Source organism: Ceratotherium simum, chromosome 2 (assembly GCF_057802395.1).
Source record: "Ceratotherium simum simum isolate JZ-2026a chromosome 2, ASM5780239v1, whole genome shotgun sequence".
Taxonomy (NCBI): domain Eukaryota; kingdom Metazoa; phylum Chordata; class Mammalia; order Perissodactyla; family Rhinocerotidae; genus Ceratotherium; species Ceratotherium simum.
In genome coordinates this window covers 20,024,982-20,047,708 of record NC_141901.1, presented here as the reverse complement: position 1 = coordinate 20,047,708, position 22,727 = coordinate 20,024,982, and the positions used below count along the sequence as shown (strand labels likewise).

The 22,727-nt window shown below is 37.8% G+C and overlaps 1 protein-coding gene across 2 annotated transcripts in view; it reads right to left on the bottom strand.

Moving 5' to 3' along the window:
• Positions 1-22,727, bottom strand: part of SWT1 (SWT1 RNA endoribonuclease homolog) — a 103,861-nt gene that overhangs the window by 78,198 nt on the left and 2,936 nt on the right. For both annotated transcript variants that reach the window (XM_087438909.1, XM_087438902.1), the window contains exons 2-6: positions 21,442-21,531; positions 17,310-17,393; positions 15,509-15,567; positions 8,953-9,694; positions 546-605 (exon numbers count right to left, since the gene is read on the bottom strand). In XM_087438909.1, coding sequence (XP_087295035.1) covers positions 546-605; positions 8,953-9,694; positions 15,509-15,567; positions 17,310-17,393; positions 21,442-21,522 — 1,026 coding nt within the window. In that variant the 5' untranslated portion in view covers positions 21,523-21,531. The remainder of the gene's footprint in view (positions 1-545; positions 606-8,952; positions 9,695-15,508; positions 15,568-17,309; positions 17,394-21,441; positions 21,532-22,727) is intronic.

The following is a 22,727-nucleotide window of genomic DNA, read 5'->3' as shown; positions in this document are numbered from 1 at the left end:
GAAAAACACAACGTATTCTACGAATCTAATTTTAATTTAGGACCAGAGAATAGAATATCCTATGCAACAATTCTGAGGGTCAATCAGGAGATTCTAGCAGGGAAATGAAGCAACAGGTAAAAAAATAAATATGTATGCACTCTCATTTTCACTGAATAACATTCTCATCTTATTGCCAATTAGAAAAATGATGCAAAAACATGTTAATATCATACTGCATTATGGCAAGCCCAGGCATGAGCATGCAAAAGCGTGATAACATTAAATCAAAATTCATATAACTCCAGGCCATAGGCTGCATGCTCTCCATTCAAAACAGATTAGAGCTTATTAGAAACAAAGGCAAAAAGGTGATCAAATAAATGTAAATACTTTTCCAAATAGTCTTTCATGACTTCATAAAAACTTACATATTGATTTCAGTAGAGACATCACTGTTATTTTCATATTACCAAGGTTTTTACGGTCATTATTTTTTACTAAAATAGGAACTCTTTGGCTTAATTTCATTAAAAATATTCAAAGTAAATAAGTATATCAATAACCTCTTGATCTGTATCTTGAATACTTTCAAGTGACACTGAAGAACATGGTGCTTCAAAACTCTGAAACGAAAAGTAATTTTATTAGTTAAGAATGAAGCATATATCTAGAGCAGGGTTTTTCAACCTTGGCACTACTGATTTTTGGGGTCAGATAATTTGTTTGGGGGGCTGTTCTGTGCATTGTAAGATGTTTAGCAGTATCTCTGGCCTCTACCCACTAGATACCAGTAGCACTACCCTCTCCAAATCTTGACAATCAAAAATGTCTCAAGTCAATTGCCAAATGGCCCCTAAAGGACAAAACTGCCCCCAGATGACAAAGGGCCCCTAGAATAGAAAAGCCTTATCCTGTTAAGTCATGAAACATGGTAGAAATTCTTTAGGGTTTTCTCATTCATACATACATTCCTAAAAATACTCCTATTCTAAGAAAAAAACTACATGCCACTCTAAGAAAAAGAAAGAACCATGGCAAAGGTAAACAAGCTGGCCTTTGGAAGTGGGAAATTTTCATCCATAAGTAACTGAGCCATTTCTAAAAGGGACATGACAAAACAACAAAGGGAACTTGAAGATTATAATAGGGCGGAGGGGGAAAAGCTGAAAATGCACAGCTGTATTATACATGGGTAGAGCACCAGAGGTTTGTGTTTTATTTTTTGTCTTCTAGCAGAGATTGAAAATCTCTCTACTAATTCTAGTTTTTCACTGGCAGTTTCGCTGAGTAGATGAGATCTATGTGACCCTACATACAGGTAATAGGGAACTCGGCGAAAGCCACTACTAAACCAAATCACCTTCTAAGAATTCTCCAAGATAACACCAAACTCACATGTATTTTACAGCGGCTATATATGGTATAAATTACAGACCCTCTTTAAACAAGTGTATCATACGTTGCTTTATTGGGAATTCAGCTTCCACCCTAACTTCCCAACATCAATCTTCACACAATATAACACCAGATATATCACACACACACACAGGCCCATGATAGCTTTCCTATTCCATGACCCTGGATTTTATAATTCCTTTTCCACCTGCCTTTCAATCGCACTAGATCTTTAAGGTTCTCTTCAGCTAAGAAGGGCCAAGCAAGCTAGAGATAATTATCAGAACCTCCTGCTACTCCTGACATTTGAAGTCTTTTCATTCTTTTACTTAGGTCAGTACTACCCTTCACTCTCTTTGACCACAGGCCACTTTCAGTGACTTCAATAAATTTTTTATCACCCCAAGATCCAGAAAAGTTCATGTCAATTGTTCCTGAAAACTTCCTCCCTATTAAAAAAGAAAGTCTTAGCGGGCATTTAACTATTTGCCCTCCCCTATCACGCTTTATTAAATACATGCACTGGGATAAAGCCTTCCCCGGGGATGACAAAAGGGAATATCAATAATGAGGGTAATAATGGTTTTATCTACTAGAGTGATTCTAAACTGAAAATCTGATTATACTGCTTCCCTAATTACATTTCAGGGGCTCTGTACCATCTACAGAATACAAGATAAAAAACCAATCTTTCCCATGGGATATAAAGTAATCCAGTGGCTTCCTCTCCCACTTCTTCTCCTACAGATTCTCTACACATCTCAATTCTAGTCATACTGACCAACTTAGTGCCCACATACACTCTCGCCATGCAATTTCACAACTCTGTGCCATTACACACACTGGCCCCCTACCGTGGTGGGACAACACTTCTATTTGTTGCTCTACACATCCTTCAACACCAACAATGTTGATGGTTAAGAATCTCCACATTAGTGAGCCCTTCCTTAACTCACCCCAAAATTTATACTACACCAATCCAATTCTTAGGGCTCTAACATTTACTTCACTGTATTACAATTGTATTTGTTTACTAATCTGCCTTCCCTGGGAACTTCTTGAGGGTAAAGATCATCTTATGCATCTTTAAATCCCTAGAACCTAGAAACGTACCTGATATACAATAGCTACCTTTAATGTTTGATAAACTGATAAGTTTCTACCTCACAGACTTGTAAGGACTAAGTGGGATACTGTTTATAAAAGTCGCCTATAAATCATAAATCTCCAGAACATTAATTTGCAATGGTGAGGGGAGGGCACAAACTGAGAGCAATCTATATCAAAGGACTATAAAACCTCAGAAACAAAACAAGTTATTTTCTCTTAGCAAAGTATTATAAGATTACTAATGTTTTATAGTTTTCAGTGTACAGATCTTTCACCTCTTTGGTTAAGTTTATTCCTAGGTATTTTATTCTTTTTGTTGCAATTGTAAATGGGATGGTATTCTTAATTTCTCTTTCTGCTACTTCGTTGTTAGTGTACAGAAATGCAACTGATTTTTGTATGTTGATTTTGTATCCTGCAACTTTACCATATTCGTTTATTACTTCTAAAAGTTTTCTGGTGGATTCTTTAGGGTTTTCTATATATAAAATCATGTCATCTGCAAATAGTGACAGTTTCACTTCTTCCTTTCCAATTTGGATCCCTTTTATTTCTTTCTCTTGCCTGATTGCTCTGGCTAGGACTTCCAATACTATGTTAAATAGGAGTGGTGACAGTGGGCATCCTTGTCTGGTTCCTGTTCTTAGAGGGATAGCTTTCAGTTTTCACCATTGAGGATGATATTAGCTGTGGGTTTCTCATATATGGTCTTTATTATGTTGAGGTACTTTCCTTCTATACCCATTTTATTCAGAGTTTTTATCATAAATGGATGCTGGATCTTGTCAAATGCTTTCTCTGCATCTATTGAGATGATCATGTGATTTTGTTCTTCATTTTATTAATGTGGTGTATTCACGTTGATTGATTTGCGAATGTTAAACCATCCCTGCATACCTGGAATAAATCCCACTTGATCATGGTGTATAATCTTTTAACGTATTGTTGTATGCGATTTGCTAGTATTTTGTTGAGGATTTTCGCATCGATGTTCATCAGTGATATTGGCCTGTAATTTTCTTTTTTGTGTTGTCCTTGTCTGGTTTTGGTATCAGGGTAATGTCAACCTTAGAATGAGTTAGGGAGCTTCCCCCTCCTCAATGTTTTGGAAGAGTTTGAGAAGGATAGGTATTAAGTCTTCTTTGAATGTTTGGTAGAAATTCACCAGGAAGACGTCTGGTCCTGGACTTTTATTTTTAGGAGGTTTTTGATTACTGTTTAGATCTCCTTACTGGTGATTGCTCTATTCAAATTCTCTACTTCTTCTTGATCCAGTTTTGGAAGGTTATATGATTCTAAGAATTTATCCATTTCTTCCAGATTGTCGAATTGGTTGGCATATAGTTTTCATAGTATTCTCTTATAATCTTTTGTATTTCTGAGGTGTCTGTTGTAACCTCTCCTCTTTCATTTCTGATTTTACTTATTTGTGCCTTCTCTCTTTTTTTCTTGGTGAGTCTAGCTAAAGGTTTGTCTATTTTGTTGATCTTTTCAAAGAACCAGCTCTTGGTTTTATTAATTTTTTCTATTGTTTTTGGTCTCTATTTCATTTATTTCTGCTCTGATTTTTATTATTTCCCTTCTTCTACTGATTTTGGGCTTTGTTTGTTCTTCTTTTTTTCCAGTTCCTTTAGGTGCATTGTTAGATTGTTTATTTGAGATTTTTCTTGTTTGTTGGGAGATAGGCCTGTATTGCTATAAACTTCCCTCTTAGAACCGCTTTGCTGTATCCCATAAATTCTGGCATGTCGTATTTTCATTTTCGTTTGTCTCCAGGTATTTTTTGATTTCTTCTTTGATTTCTTCATTAACCCAGTCGTTGTTCAGTAGCATTTTGTTTAATCTCCATGTATTTGTGGCTTTTCTGATTTTCTTCCTATAGTTGATTTCTAGTTTCATACCTTTGTGGTCAGAAAAAGATGCTTGGTATTATTTCAATCTTCTTAAATTTATGGAGACTTGTTTTGTGGCCTAATATGTGATCAATCCTGGAGAACGTTCCATGTGCATTTGAAAAGAGCGTGTATTCTTCGGTTTTTGGATGGAATGCTCTGTATATATCTACTAGGTCCATCTGTTCTAGTGTGTCGTTTAAGGCCAATGTTTCCTTATTGATCTTCTGTTTGGATGATCTATCCGTTGGTGTAAGTGGAGTGTTAAAGTCCCCTACTATTATTGTGTTACTGTCTATTTCTGTTTTTATGTCTGTTAATAATTGCTTTATATATTTAGGTGCACCTACATTGGAGTGCGTAGATATTTACAAGTGTTATATCCTCTTGTTGGATTGTTCCTTGATCATTATGTAATGCCCTTCTTTGTCTCGTTTACAGTTTTTGTTTTAAAGTCTATTTTGTCTGATATGAGTACTGCTACCCCAGCTTTCTTTTCACGAAAACTATAAAACATTTCTGAAAGAAATTGAAGAAGACACAAGAAATGGAAAGATATTCCGTGCTCTTGGATTGGAAGAATTAACATAGTTAAGATGTCCATACTTCCTAAAGCCATCTATAGATTCAATGCAATCCCTATCAAAGTTCCAACAACATTTTTCACAGAAATAGAACAAAGAATCCTAAAATTTATATGGAACAACAAAAGACCCGAATAGCTAAAGGAATCTGAGAAAAAGAACAAAGCTGGAGGTATCACACTCCTGATTTCAAAATATACTACAAAGCTATAGTAACCAAAACAGCATGGTACTGGCACAAAACCAGACACACAGATCAATGGAATAGAATCGAAAGCCCAGAAATAAACCCACACATCTATGGACAGCTAATCTTTGACAAAGGAGCCAAGAACATACAATGGGGAAAAGAAAGTCTCTTCAACAAATGGTGTTGGGAAAACTGGATAGCCATATGCAAAAAATGAAAGTAGACTCTTACCTTACACCATACACAAAAATTAACTTTCGAAATGGATTAAAGACTTGAATGTAAGACCTGAAACTGTGAAAGTTCTAGAAGAAAACATAGGCAGTACGCTCTTTCGACATCAGTCTTAGCAACATCTTTTCAAACACCACATCTGACCGGGCAAAGAGAAACAATAGAAAAAAATAAACAAATGGGACTACATCAAACTAAAAAGCTTCTGCACAGCAAAGGAAACCATCAACAAAGCGAAAAAGACAACCTAACAATTGGGAGAAGATATTTGCAAACCATACATCTGATAAGGGCTTAATCTCCAAAATATATAAAAGAACTCATGCATCTCAACAACAAAAACTACCAACCCAATTAAAAAATGGGCAAAAGACCTGAACAGACATTTCTCCAAAGAAGATATACAGATGGCCAACAGACACATGAAAAGATGTTCAAAATCACTAACTATCAGGGAAATGCAAATCAAAACTACAATGAGATATCACCTCACGCCCGTCAGAATGGCTATAATTAACAAGACAGGAAACAACATGTGTTGGAGAGGTTGTGGAGAGAAGGGAACTCTCATACACTGCTGGTGGGAGTGCAAACTGGTGCAGCCACTATGGGAAACAGTATGGAGATTCCTCAAAAATCAACGATAGAACTACCATATGATCCAGCTATTCCACTGTTGGGTATTTATCCAAAGAACTTGAAAACACCAATTTGCAAAGGTACATGCACCCCTGTGTTCATTGCAGCCTTATTCACGATAGCCAAGACTTGGAAGCAACCTAGAAAGTGCCCATCAAGGGGCGAATGGATAAAAAAGCTGTGGTATATATACACAATGGAATACTACTCAGCCATAAACTTGATGAAATCCAGCCATTTGTGACAACATGGATGGACATTGAGGCATGATGCAAAGTGAAATAAGTCAGAGGGAGAAGGTCAAATACCGTATGATTTCCTTCATTAAGTAGTAGATAATAACAACAATAAACAAACACATTGGGACAGAGATTGGATTGGTGGTTACCAGAGGGGAAGGGAGGAGGAGGGTGAAAGGGATAATTGGGTACATGTGTGTGGTGATGGGTTGTAATTAGTATTTTGGTGGTGAACATGATGTAATCTATGCAGAAATAGAAGTACAATGATGTAGACCTGAAATTTTTACAATGTTATAAACCAATGTTACTGCAATAAACAAAAAATTTAAAAAAAAAAAAAAAAAAAAAAAAAAAAGATTACTAAATAACAAGATTACTAAATTCAGAAAATACAATTATTTCCTTGTAAAGTACACTCATTATTTTAAGAAGATAATTATCTACTGAGGAATCTGTGAGGAAAACAAGACAACAAACATAATATTAAGATGATTAGCTACTGTCAATAATATGCTAAAGATAATATATTCAAGATAAGAACAATACTTACTGCTCCTGTGTCTCAATGATTTTAAGTCAGATGAGACTGCTATTAAAGGAACAGCTTATAAAGAGTATTAATTCCAGTAAGTGGAAAGTAATCATGCAAAAATTGCTTCCCCTACAACTTAATATTCATGCTATGTACCTCCTTTGGTTTGTGCAGTAATTCAATATAGATACCAAAGAAAACTATAAGATGCAGGGATTTCTCATACTGTTCCTGGGATGTACAGCACAACGGGAATACCAAGCAATGATACAACAATATTCTCTGAACATACTAGCAACGTCAAGTTCCTTGCTTGCATTCTACTCTAGAGAACTGAATATAACACAAGGAGAAAACTGGAGCTTTCCTTTAAGAAGGCAATAAAAAGAACAAACTCAATTCTTTCCCTCCTTGGATGCCTTCAAGTTCACTGAACAAAAAGTACTCTCTCTTCAAGCTCTTCTGGCCTCCCTAGGTACAATCCATCCATTTTTCATAGGAAGTATCTTATATGGCAATCTATAGTCTTGATTCCTAAAAGCAGGTAGGCTCAACCACCCCTGTTTATAAGCAGTCTCTAAATTTCAGAATTTCAGAAGTTCTTAAGTTACAAAGTTCAAGTACTGTTGGGGAAGAAAAAATTTTCCTCTACCCTTCTAGGTTCTTCTGGCTAATAAGAGTTAAATTGACATGAAACAGATTAACATGAGAAAAACAAACAAAAGTTTAATAACATGTATACATGGGAGAAATGCAGGAAAACTGAGTAACTTGCCAAAATGGCTAAAGCCCTCACCTTAAATACTATCTTCAGCTAAAGACAAAAGACATTGTGGTGGGGAGAGTCAGGGACTTCAAAGGAAGGAAAGCAATTTACAAATAGGTGAAAAGGTGCAAACCTTTGGAAAACAAGTGTTTGTTTTGGCCACGCAGAAACAGACAAACACCGAGGGGAGCCCAACAAACAGGCTTTTCTAGGTTCCTCCCTCTCTATTACCTAGTTCATGTTGTGCTAAAGTGACAGCTCACTTCCTGAGACAGGTTTTTTTATCTTAATTCTTTTAGGCAGTTAAGGGGGAGGTAACATGAAAAACTTTCTGAATCTTTTGTTTCTTAAAAATAATCAGCCTAAAATAATCCTCATGTTAAAGACACACATTTTGGGATGGCAAATTTTGTTTCCCTTCAGTACACTCTATGATGTTCGCACAAGGACAAAATCACCCAACCACACATTTCTCAGAACACATCCCTTCCTTAAGCTGTAGTTCCCTTTGCCTGGAACGTCCCTCCTTTTCCCATCCCATCCACCTGAATAACTCCTATGCATTCTTTAGTTCTTAGTTTAAATGTTACCCCCTCCAGTGAACCTTTCTAAACTAATCTCTCCACAGTGTACCAAGGCCATGTTACTCCCCTGCTGTTATCCCATATTACGTGATAAGTACTTATCAGACTTAAGGTGACAGCTTGTGTGTCTCCTCACATGAACAAATCTCTGAAAACAGCTTTTATTTTTTTTTTTTGCGAGGAAGATCAGCCCTGAGCTAACATCCATGCCAATCCTCCTCTTCTTCCTGAGGAGGACTGGCCTCGAGCTAACATCCGTGCCCATCCTCTTCTACTTTATACGGGATGCAGCCACAGTATGGCCTGCCAAGCGGTGCGTCAGTGCGCACCCGGGATCCAAACCCGGGTCACCAGCAGCGGAGCACGTGCACTTAACCGCTATGCCACGGGGCCGGCCCCAATCTCTGAAAACAGAGACTGGGATTGCAGGGCCTGCCACACAAGGGCACTCAAAAAATAACTTGTTAAAGCTACTCAGAATATTAACCCCCGTGCGTTCTATAGTACCTGAGATTAGGAATTGCTGAAGAGACTGTAGCAGTGCTTTTCTGAAGGGACTGTCTGCAACCGCTTCTTTCTACATTTTTACACATTCTCTTCTATTTCTGATCCTTGATGCTTACCAGGATATCTTTCTAAGGAAGTTGGAATTAAAGGGGTAAAATCAAGGAACGAATACTTATCTTCCTGACTAAATTTGAATCAGCTCTCTATGATCACAATTAATAACAAAAACAACTCAAATCTGTCCATATTAAAACTCTTTGCTAAAACCTATATTCTTCATTTTGTACCACCTTACCTGAGTTAGGTTTTCACTAGAACTTGAATCACTACTTTCTTGATGCTCATGATGATATTTTCCGCTTGACGCATGAACAGTCTGCTTACACGTGGAATCTGAAAATAAACGTTCTCTTTTGTGCCCAGTCAAATTTAATGAAACCTGGGAGCCTTCCAGGCATTCATTTTTCTCCTGCTTAGTCTTTGACTTGTTACAGTCTAAACTGAAGACATTTTCTTCTACAAGCTTCTGGAGAGTATCATGAGATTTTACTGGGATTTTGAAACTGATCTTCCTTCTTCTAGATTCAAGGGGTTCCTTAATTGTCTTGTTGGAATTATAATCCTGAGAAAACTGGATTCTCTTGCATTTCTCCAAAACACATTTTTCAGAACTGTCTCTAAATTTAGTGTACCTTTCTTTCCTGCGTTCTTTCATCTTCTCTTTCTGAGCAAGTAAATGAGCCCATTTTTTTTCATTTGTCTGGCCTTCAGCTTTAGGTTTCATATCTTTGGCAATCTTCGAACTGCTTAAATTTTTATTTCCATGGTCAAGCTTACTCCTAACATTTGTCAATTTAACATCTTTAACTTTAAAATCTACACATTTACATATATCTTTTTTAGTTCCATTTGAAGAAGGACTCTGTGAAATAATTTGATCGTTATTTGAAGATGATGCTTCTTGGAGTTTAACAGGTCCTTGGGATGAAGAACTGATTTTTGGTCTCTTTCTTGGAGTGTCAGTTTCTACATCCAGTCTGTAAAGCAGCACAGAAACCTATGTTACATTACAATTATACACAATTACACATAATGTTGCACTGTATCATTTTAGCTAGGAAATGACATAACTGGCCTGACAAACTTCATAAAAAGTAAAAAAACGCTACATTAAGAATGAAGTGAGGGGCCAGCCTGGTGGCGTAGTGGTTAAGTTGGTGTGCTCCCCTTCTTCGGCGGCCTGGGGTTCACGGGTTCAGATCACGGGCGTGGACTCATGCATCGCTTATCAAGCCATGCTGAGGCAGCATCCCATATAAAGTGGAGGAAGATGGGCACAGATGTTAGCCCAGGGCCAATCTTCCTCAGCAACAAAGAGGAAATTGGCAACAGATGTAGCTCAGTGTTAATCTTCTTCACCACACACACAAAAAAAAGAATGAAGTGAAAAGGGTTACTCAACAAATGGTGTTGGAATAATTGGTTTGCTATTTGTAAAAAAAAACAAATTTACAGCTTTATATAATACCAGACAACATAAATTGCAAACAGATTAAATACTCAAGTGCACAATTATTATTATTATCATAATTGTTATACTTCATATTAAATCCTTAAAAACCAGAGGAAAAAAAGGATTATCTATCTCATTTCTTAATAGAGAACTTCCTGAACTTAATAGCAGTGGGAAAATCACAAAGAAAAATAGTAAATGTAAATGACTATTTACTTTAAAACTTTAGCATATTAAAAAATAAAATTAAAAGAACTGGGAAATGGTATTTGTTATATATGTGACAGCTTATTAGCCTTAGTAAATAAAAAGCTCATCAAAAAACACTAAGACTCTTGGGGCTGGCCCAGTGGCATAGCGGTTAAGTTTGCACACTCTGCTTCAGCGGCCTGGGGTTCACAGGTTCGGATCCTGGGCATGGACCCATGCACCACTTGTCAAGCCATGCTGTGGTGGCGTCCCATATAAAAGTAGAGGAAGATGGGCATGGATGTTAACCCACGGCCAATCTTGCTCTACAAAAAGAGGAGAATTGGCAACGAATGTTAGCTCAGGGCTAATCTTCCTCACAAAAGGAAAAAAAAAGGTACTAAGACTCTTGGGGGCCAGCCCTGCGGCGCAGTGGTTAAGTTTGCGCACTCTGCTTTGGTGGCCCCAGATTTGCAGGTTCAGATCCTGGGTGCAGACCTACGCACCACTCATCAAGCCATGCTGTGGTGGCATCCCATATACAAAATAGAGGAAGATGGGCTCATATGTTAGCTCAGGGCTAATCTTCCTCAGCAAAAAAAAGAAGAAAATTGGCAACAGATGTTAGCTCGGAGCCAATCTTCCTCACCCCTCCAAAAAAAAAGTACTAAGACTCTAATAGGGCATAAACAGAAAATTAATGAAAAGGAAAAAGAGAATAGCTAATAAACATTTGGGGAAAAACGTCTGACTTCTCTAGTAATCACAGACATGCTAATTACAACAAGATACCATTTTCTTCTATCAAATTAGCAAAGATGTTAACATAACATTTAATACTGGCAAGAAGTTGTAAAATGGACTCTCTCATATGTTCCTGGTGGATCTGCAAAACGATATAACAGTTCCAACAAAGGAATTTGATGATATAATTAAGAATTCTAAAAATATTCATATTCTTTGACTTCTCGGTAATTACCATTTTAGAAATCTAAACCAAGGTGGGAAAAAATCAGAAATAGACTAAGAAAATAAATAAAAAGATATTCAATTCAGGATTATTTATAATAGCAAAAAATCAGGCATAAGGTAAATGCTAAAATTTTGGAAATGACTAAGAAACATGTCATTCTATCAAATATGATAGAATATCATAGTCATTTCAAATGATGTTTATAAAAAGTTCTCAATGACATAACAGAACATATTGATATAATATTAAGCAAAAAACAAGCAGGGCACAAATCTGTGTATATAACATGATCTCAACAATTTAAATAAGCATAGTAAAAAGGCCAGAAATAAATGCGCTAAAATGTTAGAAGCAGCAATAGCTAGAGGTAATAATAATATGTTCCTGCTTAATTAAAGTAGATACTACTTTGTCATCAAAAGGAAAGGGGAAAAAATTTCAATGAAACACAGTCTATTAATTTATATTAATAAATCCTTGAGTGTTCTAAGTGCCTGTCACTCTGTTAGGCACTGGAGAGGCAGCAGAGGACACATCACATAGAGTCCTTACCCCCAATTAGCTTACAGCCCAGCAAGGGAGAAACTGACTTCCCAAATAATTAATTATGCAAGAGCAAACTATAAACATCTCAGAGTTTTTATAGGAGTTGCCCCTAAGTCTTTTTTTTTGTTTTTTGTGAGGAAGATCAGCCCTGAGCTAACATCCATGCTAATCCTCCTCTTTTTGCTGAGGAAGACTGGCCCCTGAGCTAACATCTGGCTGATCTTCCTCCCCTTTTATGTAGGATACCACCACAGCATGGCCTGACACGTGGTGAGAAGGTGCACGCCTGGGATCCGAACCCGGGCCGCCAGCAGCGGAGCACGTGCACTTAACTGCTACGCCACGGGGCCAGCCCCAAAACTTTAAATTTTAATGGGATGTTGCCTGGCACCTAATAGTACATCATGTAAGATGTCGAATGTATTAAAGAAAAATCAGGAAACAACAAAGAAAACAAAAACTTTAATAGGACCTTGTAGTTCTCTGAGCATTTTCATATTCCTATTTTATTTGTCCTTCACAATAGCCCTGTGCTGCGTATTTCATAGCAATCTACACACCATGTTCTATGTGGTCATAATTAATGAAAACTCAATATTATAATACCTTTTAAAAGACCAATAAAATTAAATCTTAAAATTACCTCTTATCAACTAGTTTTGTGAAATGCTATACTGAGATAATGAAGTTTTATATTTGCAACCCAAAATACTAAAGTTCTGAGATCTTTTTAGATATGTTAGACATGCAGCAAATACTTATTTCTTACCAATGACTTAGTGTAAAATCAATATTCAGCTGAAGCTGAATATCATCCTCTTAGATTGAACTCTTGTGATAAAAGAATGTGAAATTTTGTCAAAATGTAACTATTATAATCAGATTATTTTTAAAATTTAGTAAACATTTTAAAATACAACATGCCACAGGATCAATAATTTCTCAACATTATCAGCTCCTAGATTGCTCCGTTGGTCATCATAATGCACATTTAGGATACTAAATTATATACTTAATTTCAACTTCGGTCAATTGAAGAATAAAGTACTTTTTGGCTAATTCTGCCAATAACGGGTATTGCTGATGCCAACAGTGCCATCTCTCTAATAGTAACTGAGGTAAAACTTATCTCCTTTTCAACTCCTGGACTTAAAGATTAGGTCAATGATGATGATGCAATTTTACTGACAAAATCCCACAAACTGAAAGTGTGCTGCTCATAGAAATGCTTTCTGAGCCTTTTCAAAAGCAGACTTAAGGTTACTGCCCTTCCTATATTTTTATTGCTAATATATCTTTATGTGCTTAAACCATGGATCTGGAATTGTGGTAATGGTACAATGCAACTAGTTTTCAGGATGACAAAATTCTGATTTTGCATCTGCATCTCAGCTTTCGCTGTTTGCACACCAATTTCGGGGCCTCCCCTGATTTGAAGATGGAGATTTTTATAGAAGATGCCATATACCATAAAGAAATACTTATAACCTTAAGCCAAATAAGTTTGCTTACTTCTACAACAAGTAAACAACAGCAAGTGAACCACTTTCTCTGCAGGCAAACAATGACTGTTAGAAATCCTGCACTATTGATATTAATGTCTGCAAAGCAAAGTATTACAGCTTTCTTTTGTCCAAGCAACCTTTTAAATATGTAATAGCTCCAGGGCCGGCCCTGTGGCTTAGCGGTTAAGTGCGTGCGCTCCGCTGCCGGCGGCCCGGGTTTGGATCCCGGGTGCGCACCGAGGCACCACTCCTCCAGCCATGCTGAGGCCGCGTCCCACATACAGCAACTAGAAGGATGTGCAGCTATGACAGACAACTATGTACTGGGGCTTTGGGGGAAAAATAAATAAATAAAATCTTTAAAAAAAAAAAAAATATGTAATAGCTCCTATACCATATTGTTAAAGTACATGACAAGGCAGTTCTAAAACATCTTAAATGTCATACAGTTTGTCTTTGACAGAAGAAAATTTCATTACAGGTTACATCTAGAGTGCTTGCCAATATTTGGAAGTGAATATTCAGATAATAACAATTAATCTAAATGCCATGCCTTGTTGATATTATTGATATTGTTACCCTGATTAGATATGATGATAACCTGCACAACGGCATGGTCATTGATCACACGTGGGTTAAGGGATGCAGAAATGTGGTTGAAGTAAGTAGGCATTCAACTATTCAGCGTTGCAAGGGCTGAAGCCAAATAGCTGATTTTGAGTAAATACTGAAGCCAAGTCGAACCCCATGATTCCTTAGAATAATTTAGATCCTATTCTCAAAATAATTCAACAATATTATTTCTTCCTCCTCCCAAAGACTATATGAACAAGTCTAAGGGGGTAGTATATAGATCAGAAGTCTATTTACGCTCTTATACATGGATATAAAATCAAGGGCTGGAAAATGTGCCCTTAAGCAAATCAAACAGTGTTTTAGAACTTAAAATTTTTTATAAAAAGGATACTATGGGGCCGGCCCGGTTGCGCAAGTAGGTTAGGTGCACGCGCTCCGCTGCAGCGGCCTGGGGTTCACCAGTTGGGATCCTGGGCGCACCGATGCACTGCTTGGCAGGCCATGCTGTTGCGGCATCCCATATAAAGTGGAGGAAGATGGGCACGGATGTTAGCCCAGGGCTGATCTCCTCACACACACGCAAAAAAGGATACTACTACAAAAGGCATTAAAAATCCAGTTCGAAAAACTTAGAAAGTATTAGTCAATATATCATGAAATCTGTGACAGAATATACTTCCACAGATAATAATACAGAAGCAAAGTATCACAAACAATAGAAGGAGACGATTCAAAAGAAAAGCTGAAGAAGAGTCAGAGGCAAGTTGGATTTTTTGTTTTTAGCAAACGTTAACTGACCTTGTCTGGGAAGCAGAACTTTTATTTCCATACTTAATGCCATTTTAATTGTTTTCCCATAACTCCCTATTTTTGGAGAAACCTTGATATTACCAACTTTTATCATGCATTATATTCTTTATACTTATTTATCCCCATTAGTGGCAAGAAATTCCTTTACCACAAAATCCTCTGAAATTTTTATCCAAAGAATACAGTAATTAAAGAAAAATAATCTCCATTATTCTCCTATCCCCCCAGTTCTTTAGTTGTAGACACATTCAGTTTAACTAATACGGTTTTAAAGCCATATCAATCAATTCAACAAGCTACATATTCTCTTCATGGGTAATATGTAAAAATAATTTATCCAACATTTCTAAATCAGCCTCATGACTTCTTCCATTACTATATGTAATGAAGTTATATGTCTTATAAAAGTGTGTCAAGATCAAATCACTTGAGATAAAAATCTACATTTTATTTGAAAGTGTCATTTACACAGTATAGAATTCTGATAGACTTTGTATTTCACTCAACTTTTTCTTGAATTTATACTAATATTAAGAAAATTCACACGAGATCGGGCACATTCAGGGTGGTATGGCCATAGACAAGAAAATTCAATACTCATAATCTTTGATATAGCTAGAAATATTTGCACGAAAAACATTACTAATCAAAGTAAATAGGATTTTGCAAATCTAAATATTTAGTCTCACAATTCTAATGCAAAAAAGTAAACAGATATCAAGAAAAAGGGGAAATTTACCTTTTCAGTTCTTGTCTTCTTTTTACATTACAATACAGAATGTCTATATGATCTGATTTCTGAAAGAAAAAGAAGGTATCATTTAGAAAATATAAATTATACACTGGTATTGTAGTTACAGGGGAAGGAGATAGGGAGACAACACTTTTTTCCATACCTATGTGTCAGTGAATAGGTTGACACAATAATTTATTTAATCCTTCCAATAACCTTGTGAGACAGATATTATCATCATCCCCATTTTACAGATAAAGTACCCAAGGCTCAAACAGAGCAAAATATCTTCTTCAATGTCACAGAGCAAGTCAATAGCAGAGCCATGATTTGAAACCAGATCTGTCTACTCTCTCTACTCTACCACCCTCTCTCTCTATGTACTCTTGGAATATAGGGCTAGGCATAAGAAAAATAAGAGAGAAACAGAATATAGTCCCTGTCATAAAGAGCTCAGAGTAAGGTAAAAGAATAAAGTATAGAGAAGTAGAAGAATATGTCCAAATAATGTAAGGACATACCCAAATGTCAAAGCAGAAGAATAGATAATAAGCTGTAGAGTTCAAAACATCAATCATCAAAAGTTGGAATGTACCTAGGAAAAAAGGTGGACAAAATATACACTAAAGATTGTATAGAGGGCCAGCCCACTGGCTTAGCGGTTAAACGCGTGTGCTCCGCTGCTGGCGGCCCGGGTTTGGATCCTGGGTGTGCACCAACGCACCGCTTCTCCGGCCATGCTCAGACCGCGTCCCACATGCAGCAACTAGAAGAATGTGCAGCTATGACATACAACTGTCTACTGGGGCTTTGGGGGAATAAATAAATAAATAAAATTAAAAAAAAAAAGATTGTATAGAAATGGAATAAAGATTAATGGATAAAAGAAAAAAGCATTCTCAGCTAAGAATGCTTAGGCATTCTAAAAAGCTGGAGACGACTGGGGTAAATTCAGCAGAGAGAAAATAAACCAGCCTAGCTAGAAGAAGGACTTTTGAGGAAGAAGAAAAAAGAAAACTGGATAAAGTGTGACTGAATTGAAGAGGGCACTGAATGACAAACTAAAAAGTGAGTGAAGATTTTTCAACAGAGGAGAAATAGGACGAAATTAGTGTTTTAAGAAGGTTAATATACCATCAATAAATTCAAACAGCAGTTTGATTATTTGAAAACAAATTCTTAAAAACACAATTCTGTATTCATGGAACTTTCACAACTACCTTCTTTTATTACCCACAACGACTATAGGTAGGTATCCCAATATACACCTAACTTCAACTTGAACATGCTAAGTACTTCACCAACCACCCATGCACTAGCTTAATGTGTTTAGTCTGCTGTCACTGTTTCTAATTATTTGTGGAGTGGAAAGAACTCTGGACTTGGCTCTGTTGCTGTATACAATTTTGTGTCCTTGGACAAGTCATTTAACTTTCTTGATCTCAATTTCTGAATCTGAAAATGCAAACACTATATCTGGCTTGGCTACCTCAAACAGAAATTGTAAAGACAAATATAACCATATATAAGAAAAGATTTAAAAACTGTCTAAATTTATATCCATGTTGTCTAATCCCATATGATAGGGTCTATCAGCAAAAGAAATAAAGAACTTGATAAATGCTTTTTGATGAGTAGAAGGAAGAGAATAAAAAACACTGGTTTTCTTTCTATTGGCTATCTTAAAGTATAATACAAAGAAAAATTAATAGAAAAGTAGTGGGGCAATTTATAGTATCATAAACCTTCTAATTGTGTATTAAACTTTAATATAAATAATTTTTAGTTACAGTATTTAAACACTCACCAGTTTTCTCTTCTCTGATGAAACAGATCTTACAGAGCAAGGTGAACTAGTAGAACTTGCTGAGGTTTTTCTCTCTTTCTTACCCTAAGAACGCCATTTGGAAAAAAAGAAAGAAAAGCACAAAATAAAGCACAGCATAAGACAGCATTATTTCATCACTGTTATTATAAATCAACATTCCTTCTACTTAATAATAAACTTCAGAGGGGAACAATGTTTAAAGGCACACAAACTTTGGTAAGAGGAAGGGAATCTCAACTAGGAATCAGAAGACACAGGTACTCTTGAATTAGAGATGAGATGGGATACAGATGTTACAGCAAAGGCCAGCAGACATCTCAGATATGGGCATTTGTTGCCTGTGGCAATGCCATGGTGGGACTCACTCTTCTACAAAGCAAAATCATATATCCAGCTATTTTTCCTTTTTTTTTTAAACAGTTTTATTTATTTATTTATTTATTTTTTGTGAGGAAGATCAGCCCTGAGCTAACATCCATGCTAATCCTCCTCTTTTTGCTGAGGAAGACCGGCTCTGAGCTAACATCTATTGCCAATCCTCCTCCTTTTTTTTTCCCCCAAAGCCCCAGCAGATAGTTGTATGTCATAGCTGCACATTCTTCTAGTTGCTGCATGTGGGACGCGGTCTGAGCATGGCCGGAGAAGTGGTGCATCGGTGCGCGCCCGGGATCCGAACCTGGGCTGTCAGTAGTGGAGCACGTGCACTTAACCGCTAAGCGACGGGACCGGCCCAATCCAGCTATTTTTCGGTAGATCCTGAATTCAACAGACTCAGGACAAACATAGTCTGGTACCAACCGCGTACCAAAGACATTCTAAACAGTGGGGACAGATTAATAAAAAAACAATAAAGTCCCTGCTCTCATGGAGGTTAAAATCTACTGCAGGAATTTACAAATAAACAAGCAATATATTTAGTATGTCAGATGATGTTACGGAAAAAAATAAAGCAGGGAAAGGGGTGAGGAAGGACTGGGAGGTGGGGGTGGAAGCAGTTGCAATTTTATATATAGTCAGAAAAGGCCCCATTGATAAGTTAACATGAGAATGGAGACCTAAAGAAGTGAAGGAACAAACTGTGTGAATATTTAGGGAAAGCGTTTTCAGTTCAAAGGGAATAAGAGCAAGGGCAAAGGCTCTGAGGCAAGAATGTGCCTGGCTTATTGGAACAGCAGCAAGGAAGCCACAGAGTGGAGAAACCAAAGAGAGAATGAGAGGGAGACGAGATGGAAAGAGTAGGCTGCTTTGTCAGACGCTGTGAGGACTTGAGCTTTTACTCTGGATGATGTGGAAAACCTCTAGAAAGTACTGAGCAAAGGAGTGACATAATCTGACTTACACTTTAATAGGATCACTCTTACTGCTGTGTTAAGAAGTGAACACGTGGGCCGGCCCCATAGCTTAGCGGTTAAGTGCACGCGCTCCGCTATTGGCAGCCCAGGTTTGGATCCCAGGCGTGCACTGACGCACCGCTTCTCCGGCCATGCTGAGGCCGCATCCCACATACAGCAACTAGAAGGATGTGCAACTATGACATACAACTATCTACTGGGGCTTTGGGGCAAAAAAAAAAAAAGGAGGAGGATTGGCAATAGATGTTAGCTCAGAGCCGGTCTTCCTCAGCAAAAAGAGGAGGATTGGCATGGATGTTAGCTCAGGGCTGATCCTCCTCACACACACACACAAAAAAGCGAACACCAGGAGGCAAAGGCAGAAGCAGGGAGATCAATTTAGAAACCCCTGGAATAATCTAGGAGAGCAAGTGATTGTCTAGATCATGGCGATAGCAGTAGAGGAGGCAGATTCTGAATATATTACTGAATTCAGATTCTGAATATACTACTAAGAGAAAGCTGATAGAATTTGCTGATAGATTTGATGCAAGTAGAAGATGACGACAAGGGTTTTGGCCCAAGCAACCGAGACAATGGAATTGCAATTTACTAAATTGGGAAACCTGAGGCAGAGGACTTGAAAGGTTATAGTTTAAGAAGATGAGGAGGAACCAGCAAAGGACACCATGAAGCCATCACCAGTGAGGAGGAAAATCAAAAGAGTGCAGTGTCTCAAAAAGCTAAGTACAGAAAGTGTTTCAAGGAGAAGATAGAATCAGCTATGTCAAATACTGCGATGGGTCAAGTCAGATGGAGTCTGAAAACTGATCAACGGATTTAGCAACATGGAACACACTGCTGGCCCTGATGAAAGCAAATCTGGAGGAGTGACGGCAAGAAACAGTCTGATTCAAATAGGTTAAGAGAGAATAGGAGAAGAACTGCAAAAAGCACACCAATTATTAGTGTCAAATAGGGGATATACAAATCAAGGACACTTGGGCCGGCCCCGTGGCTTAGCGGTTAGGTGTGTGCGCTCCGCTGCTGGCGGCCCGGGTTCGAATTCCGGGCGCGCACTGACACACCGCTTCTCCGGCCATGCTGAGGCCACATCCCACATACAGCAACTAGAAGGATGTGCAGCTATGACATACAACTATCTACTGGGGCTTTGGGGGAAAAAATAAATAAATGAAATTTAAAAAAATTAAAAAATAAAAAATAAATAAATCAAGGACACCAGAGTACTGTCTGGCCACGCTTCAGGGTCTCCTTTTCAATTATTACTGTAGCTGGGAGGCCAAATTAGTAATTGGAAAGTTAGTAAGGAAGGAAAAAAACACCAGAAAGTGTAATGATCTTTTGAATATTTCATCCAGGTGATGAAAAAGCCTTATGAACTACCACAGAAATCACTTTTATAGGGCCAGCCCCGTGGCTTAGCGGTTAAGTGCGTGCGCTCCACTGCTGGCGGCCCGGGTTCGGATCCCGGGTGCGCACAGACGCACCGCTTCTCTGGCCACGCTGAGGCTGTGTCCCACATACAGCAACTAGAAGGTTGTGCAGCTATGACATACAACTATCTACTGGGGCTTTGGGGAGAAAAAATAAATAAATAAAATCTTTAAAAAAAAAAAAAAATCACTTTTATAGTGAATATTCACCTTTGCCAGATTTTAGTCTCTCACCTTGGATGAGAATATAGCACATAGTATTTTGGTGGTGAACATGATGTAATCTATGCAGAAATAGAAGTACAATGATGTACACCTGAAATTTTTACAATGTTATAAACCAATGTTACTGCAATAAACAAAAAATTAAAAAAAAAAAAAAAAAGAATATAGCATAAACATTGTCTAATTCTGATGATGCACTACGCAGACTATTCAGAGAGTTTATAATAAAAAACTGATTGCAGGGTTCGTTTGTCTGTCTGTTTGTTTTGGTTACATCAATCACATTTCAGTCTTGCTTCCTGGAGACAACACCCACCCGGCTCAATTAATTAGATATTCTAAATTTCATCTACCAAACCACTTCTAAGGCAGTGTGCTGAGAGTAGGAGAAAAAGGAACACGATGCACATGCCTTCCCTACCCGCGGCCTCCCCTGCACAGGGTAGCCCATTCTGACCACTGAGCATGTAATCCTATCCCATGTTGAGTAAACAGAGAAGGGAGAAGATGTGGAAAACGCTCTAATGGTGAGTTGTTCCTATGAAAAGGAGGATTTGGGGACTTAGAATCGAAGTCAGGAATGCCTAGGCAAATTACTTACCTCTCTAAGCCTCAGTTTCTTCATTTGTGTAATAATAACAGTACCTATCTCATAGAGTTGTGAGGAATAAATAAAATAACGCAAGTAAAGAATGGGAAAAACAGATGACTTCTCCTTAGTCAGAAGGGCAGAACAAAATGTTTACATATCTCATTTTAAGACTGAGGTGTAGGGGCTGGCCCAGTGGCATAGCGGTTAAGTGCGCACACTCCGCTTCAGTGGCCTGGGGTTCGCAGGTTCGGATCCTGGGCGTGGACCGACGCACCGCTTGTCAAGCCATGCTGTGGCAGCATCCCACATAAAGTAGAGGAAGATGGGCATGGATGTTAGCCCAAGGCCAGTCTTGCTCAGCAAAAAGAGGAGGATTGCCAACGGATGTTAGCTCAGGGCTGATATTCCTCACACACACACAAAAAAGACTGAGGTGTATTTTTTTCATTACACAAAAATAAACTTTAAAAAAGGGTATCTTTGGGTGAGTAAATCAAAATTCTTACTTCTTCATCAAAGTTGGGTGATGAGGTGGTGTCTTTTCTCCGAGACTTGTCCTTTTTTCCGCAAGATTCTTTGTTGGACATTTTGAAAAGCTAAAGTAAACATTAAAACAAAAAAAAAGTTAGAAATTATTCTTTTGGTTATATAAAGATTGGAGTTTTACAAAATAATCTCCATTTGCTAACCATTCCCAAGATGACAGAATTCTCTCATTGTTCCACTTTACTTACATTCTCCCTCATGAAGATCTGTTCCTCTCCTTCAGCTTCATCTATCACCTTTCTAGGAATGAATCTCAAAACTATGCCTGTAACGCTGACTTCTCTCTCAAGAAACACATCACCGTTTTCAACTGCCTGCAGGACTGCAGTATTTTGCCCCACCCACATCTCAACACCAATTAGTCATAAGTCTTTATTTTCCTGACACACCCTCTGTCACTCACTGTGAGACTTCAGGCAAATCATAAGGATTTTTTGAACCCCACTTTCATTATATGTAAAATAGTGATAAGCCATCCCAGAGGGTCTTTGAGGGACTCAAATGAAACAACAGACGTAAAAAATACCCTGCACAGGGTAGTATATAGTAGAGTCTAAAAAAACACTGGCTTATGTGGTTGTCTTTCTACTAGACCCTGAGCTCCTTGAAGAGTATGCTGTATTAAAAACTTAGGAGGTGCCCATAAATGCCCGCTCAGTAAATGAATGAGTGAAGTTTTCTTCCTCAGAAGAACATTCACTCTTTCATTCTGAGCCACTTTCAACTCTTGCCCATTGCACTTCCTCCTTCCACTTCCCCTCCCAGTCTCACTTTGCCAGCCCTGTTCTGGATCAAGTCAATACTGTTAGCTGCTGACAGGAAAAAAAACAAAGCCATAAGACAACACAAGCATCCCCGATGGTCATAAACATTCTCAAGTTACTGTGCACCAGAAGCATCCTCTGCTGAAACACAGAGGCCAGAGATTGGGAACATCATTAGGTCTGCTGGGGCAGGAAGATAAAAAAGGGGTCTAGAAGCAAAACCCAAGGGAGAGTTTATTGCTGGTAGTGACGTGTATCGAGACTATGAACATAACAATGGCTAGTAACCAAGCAATTGCAATTCCTCCTGGTCAATCATGATCACAGTAACTGAAGTTCTATAAAAGAATGATCAATTATATGAAATCAAATTCTTAGAATACTCTGATGACTATGAAGAGAAGGCAAATGCTGATAGCTAACAGAAGAGCTAATAACAGTAAAAATCTATAAAAAAATATTCAACATAGACTTTGTGTGTG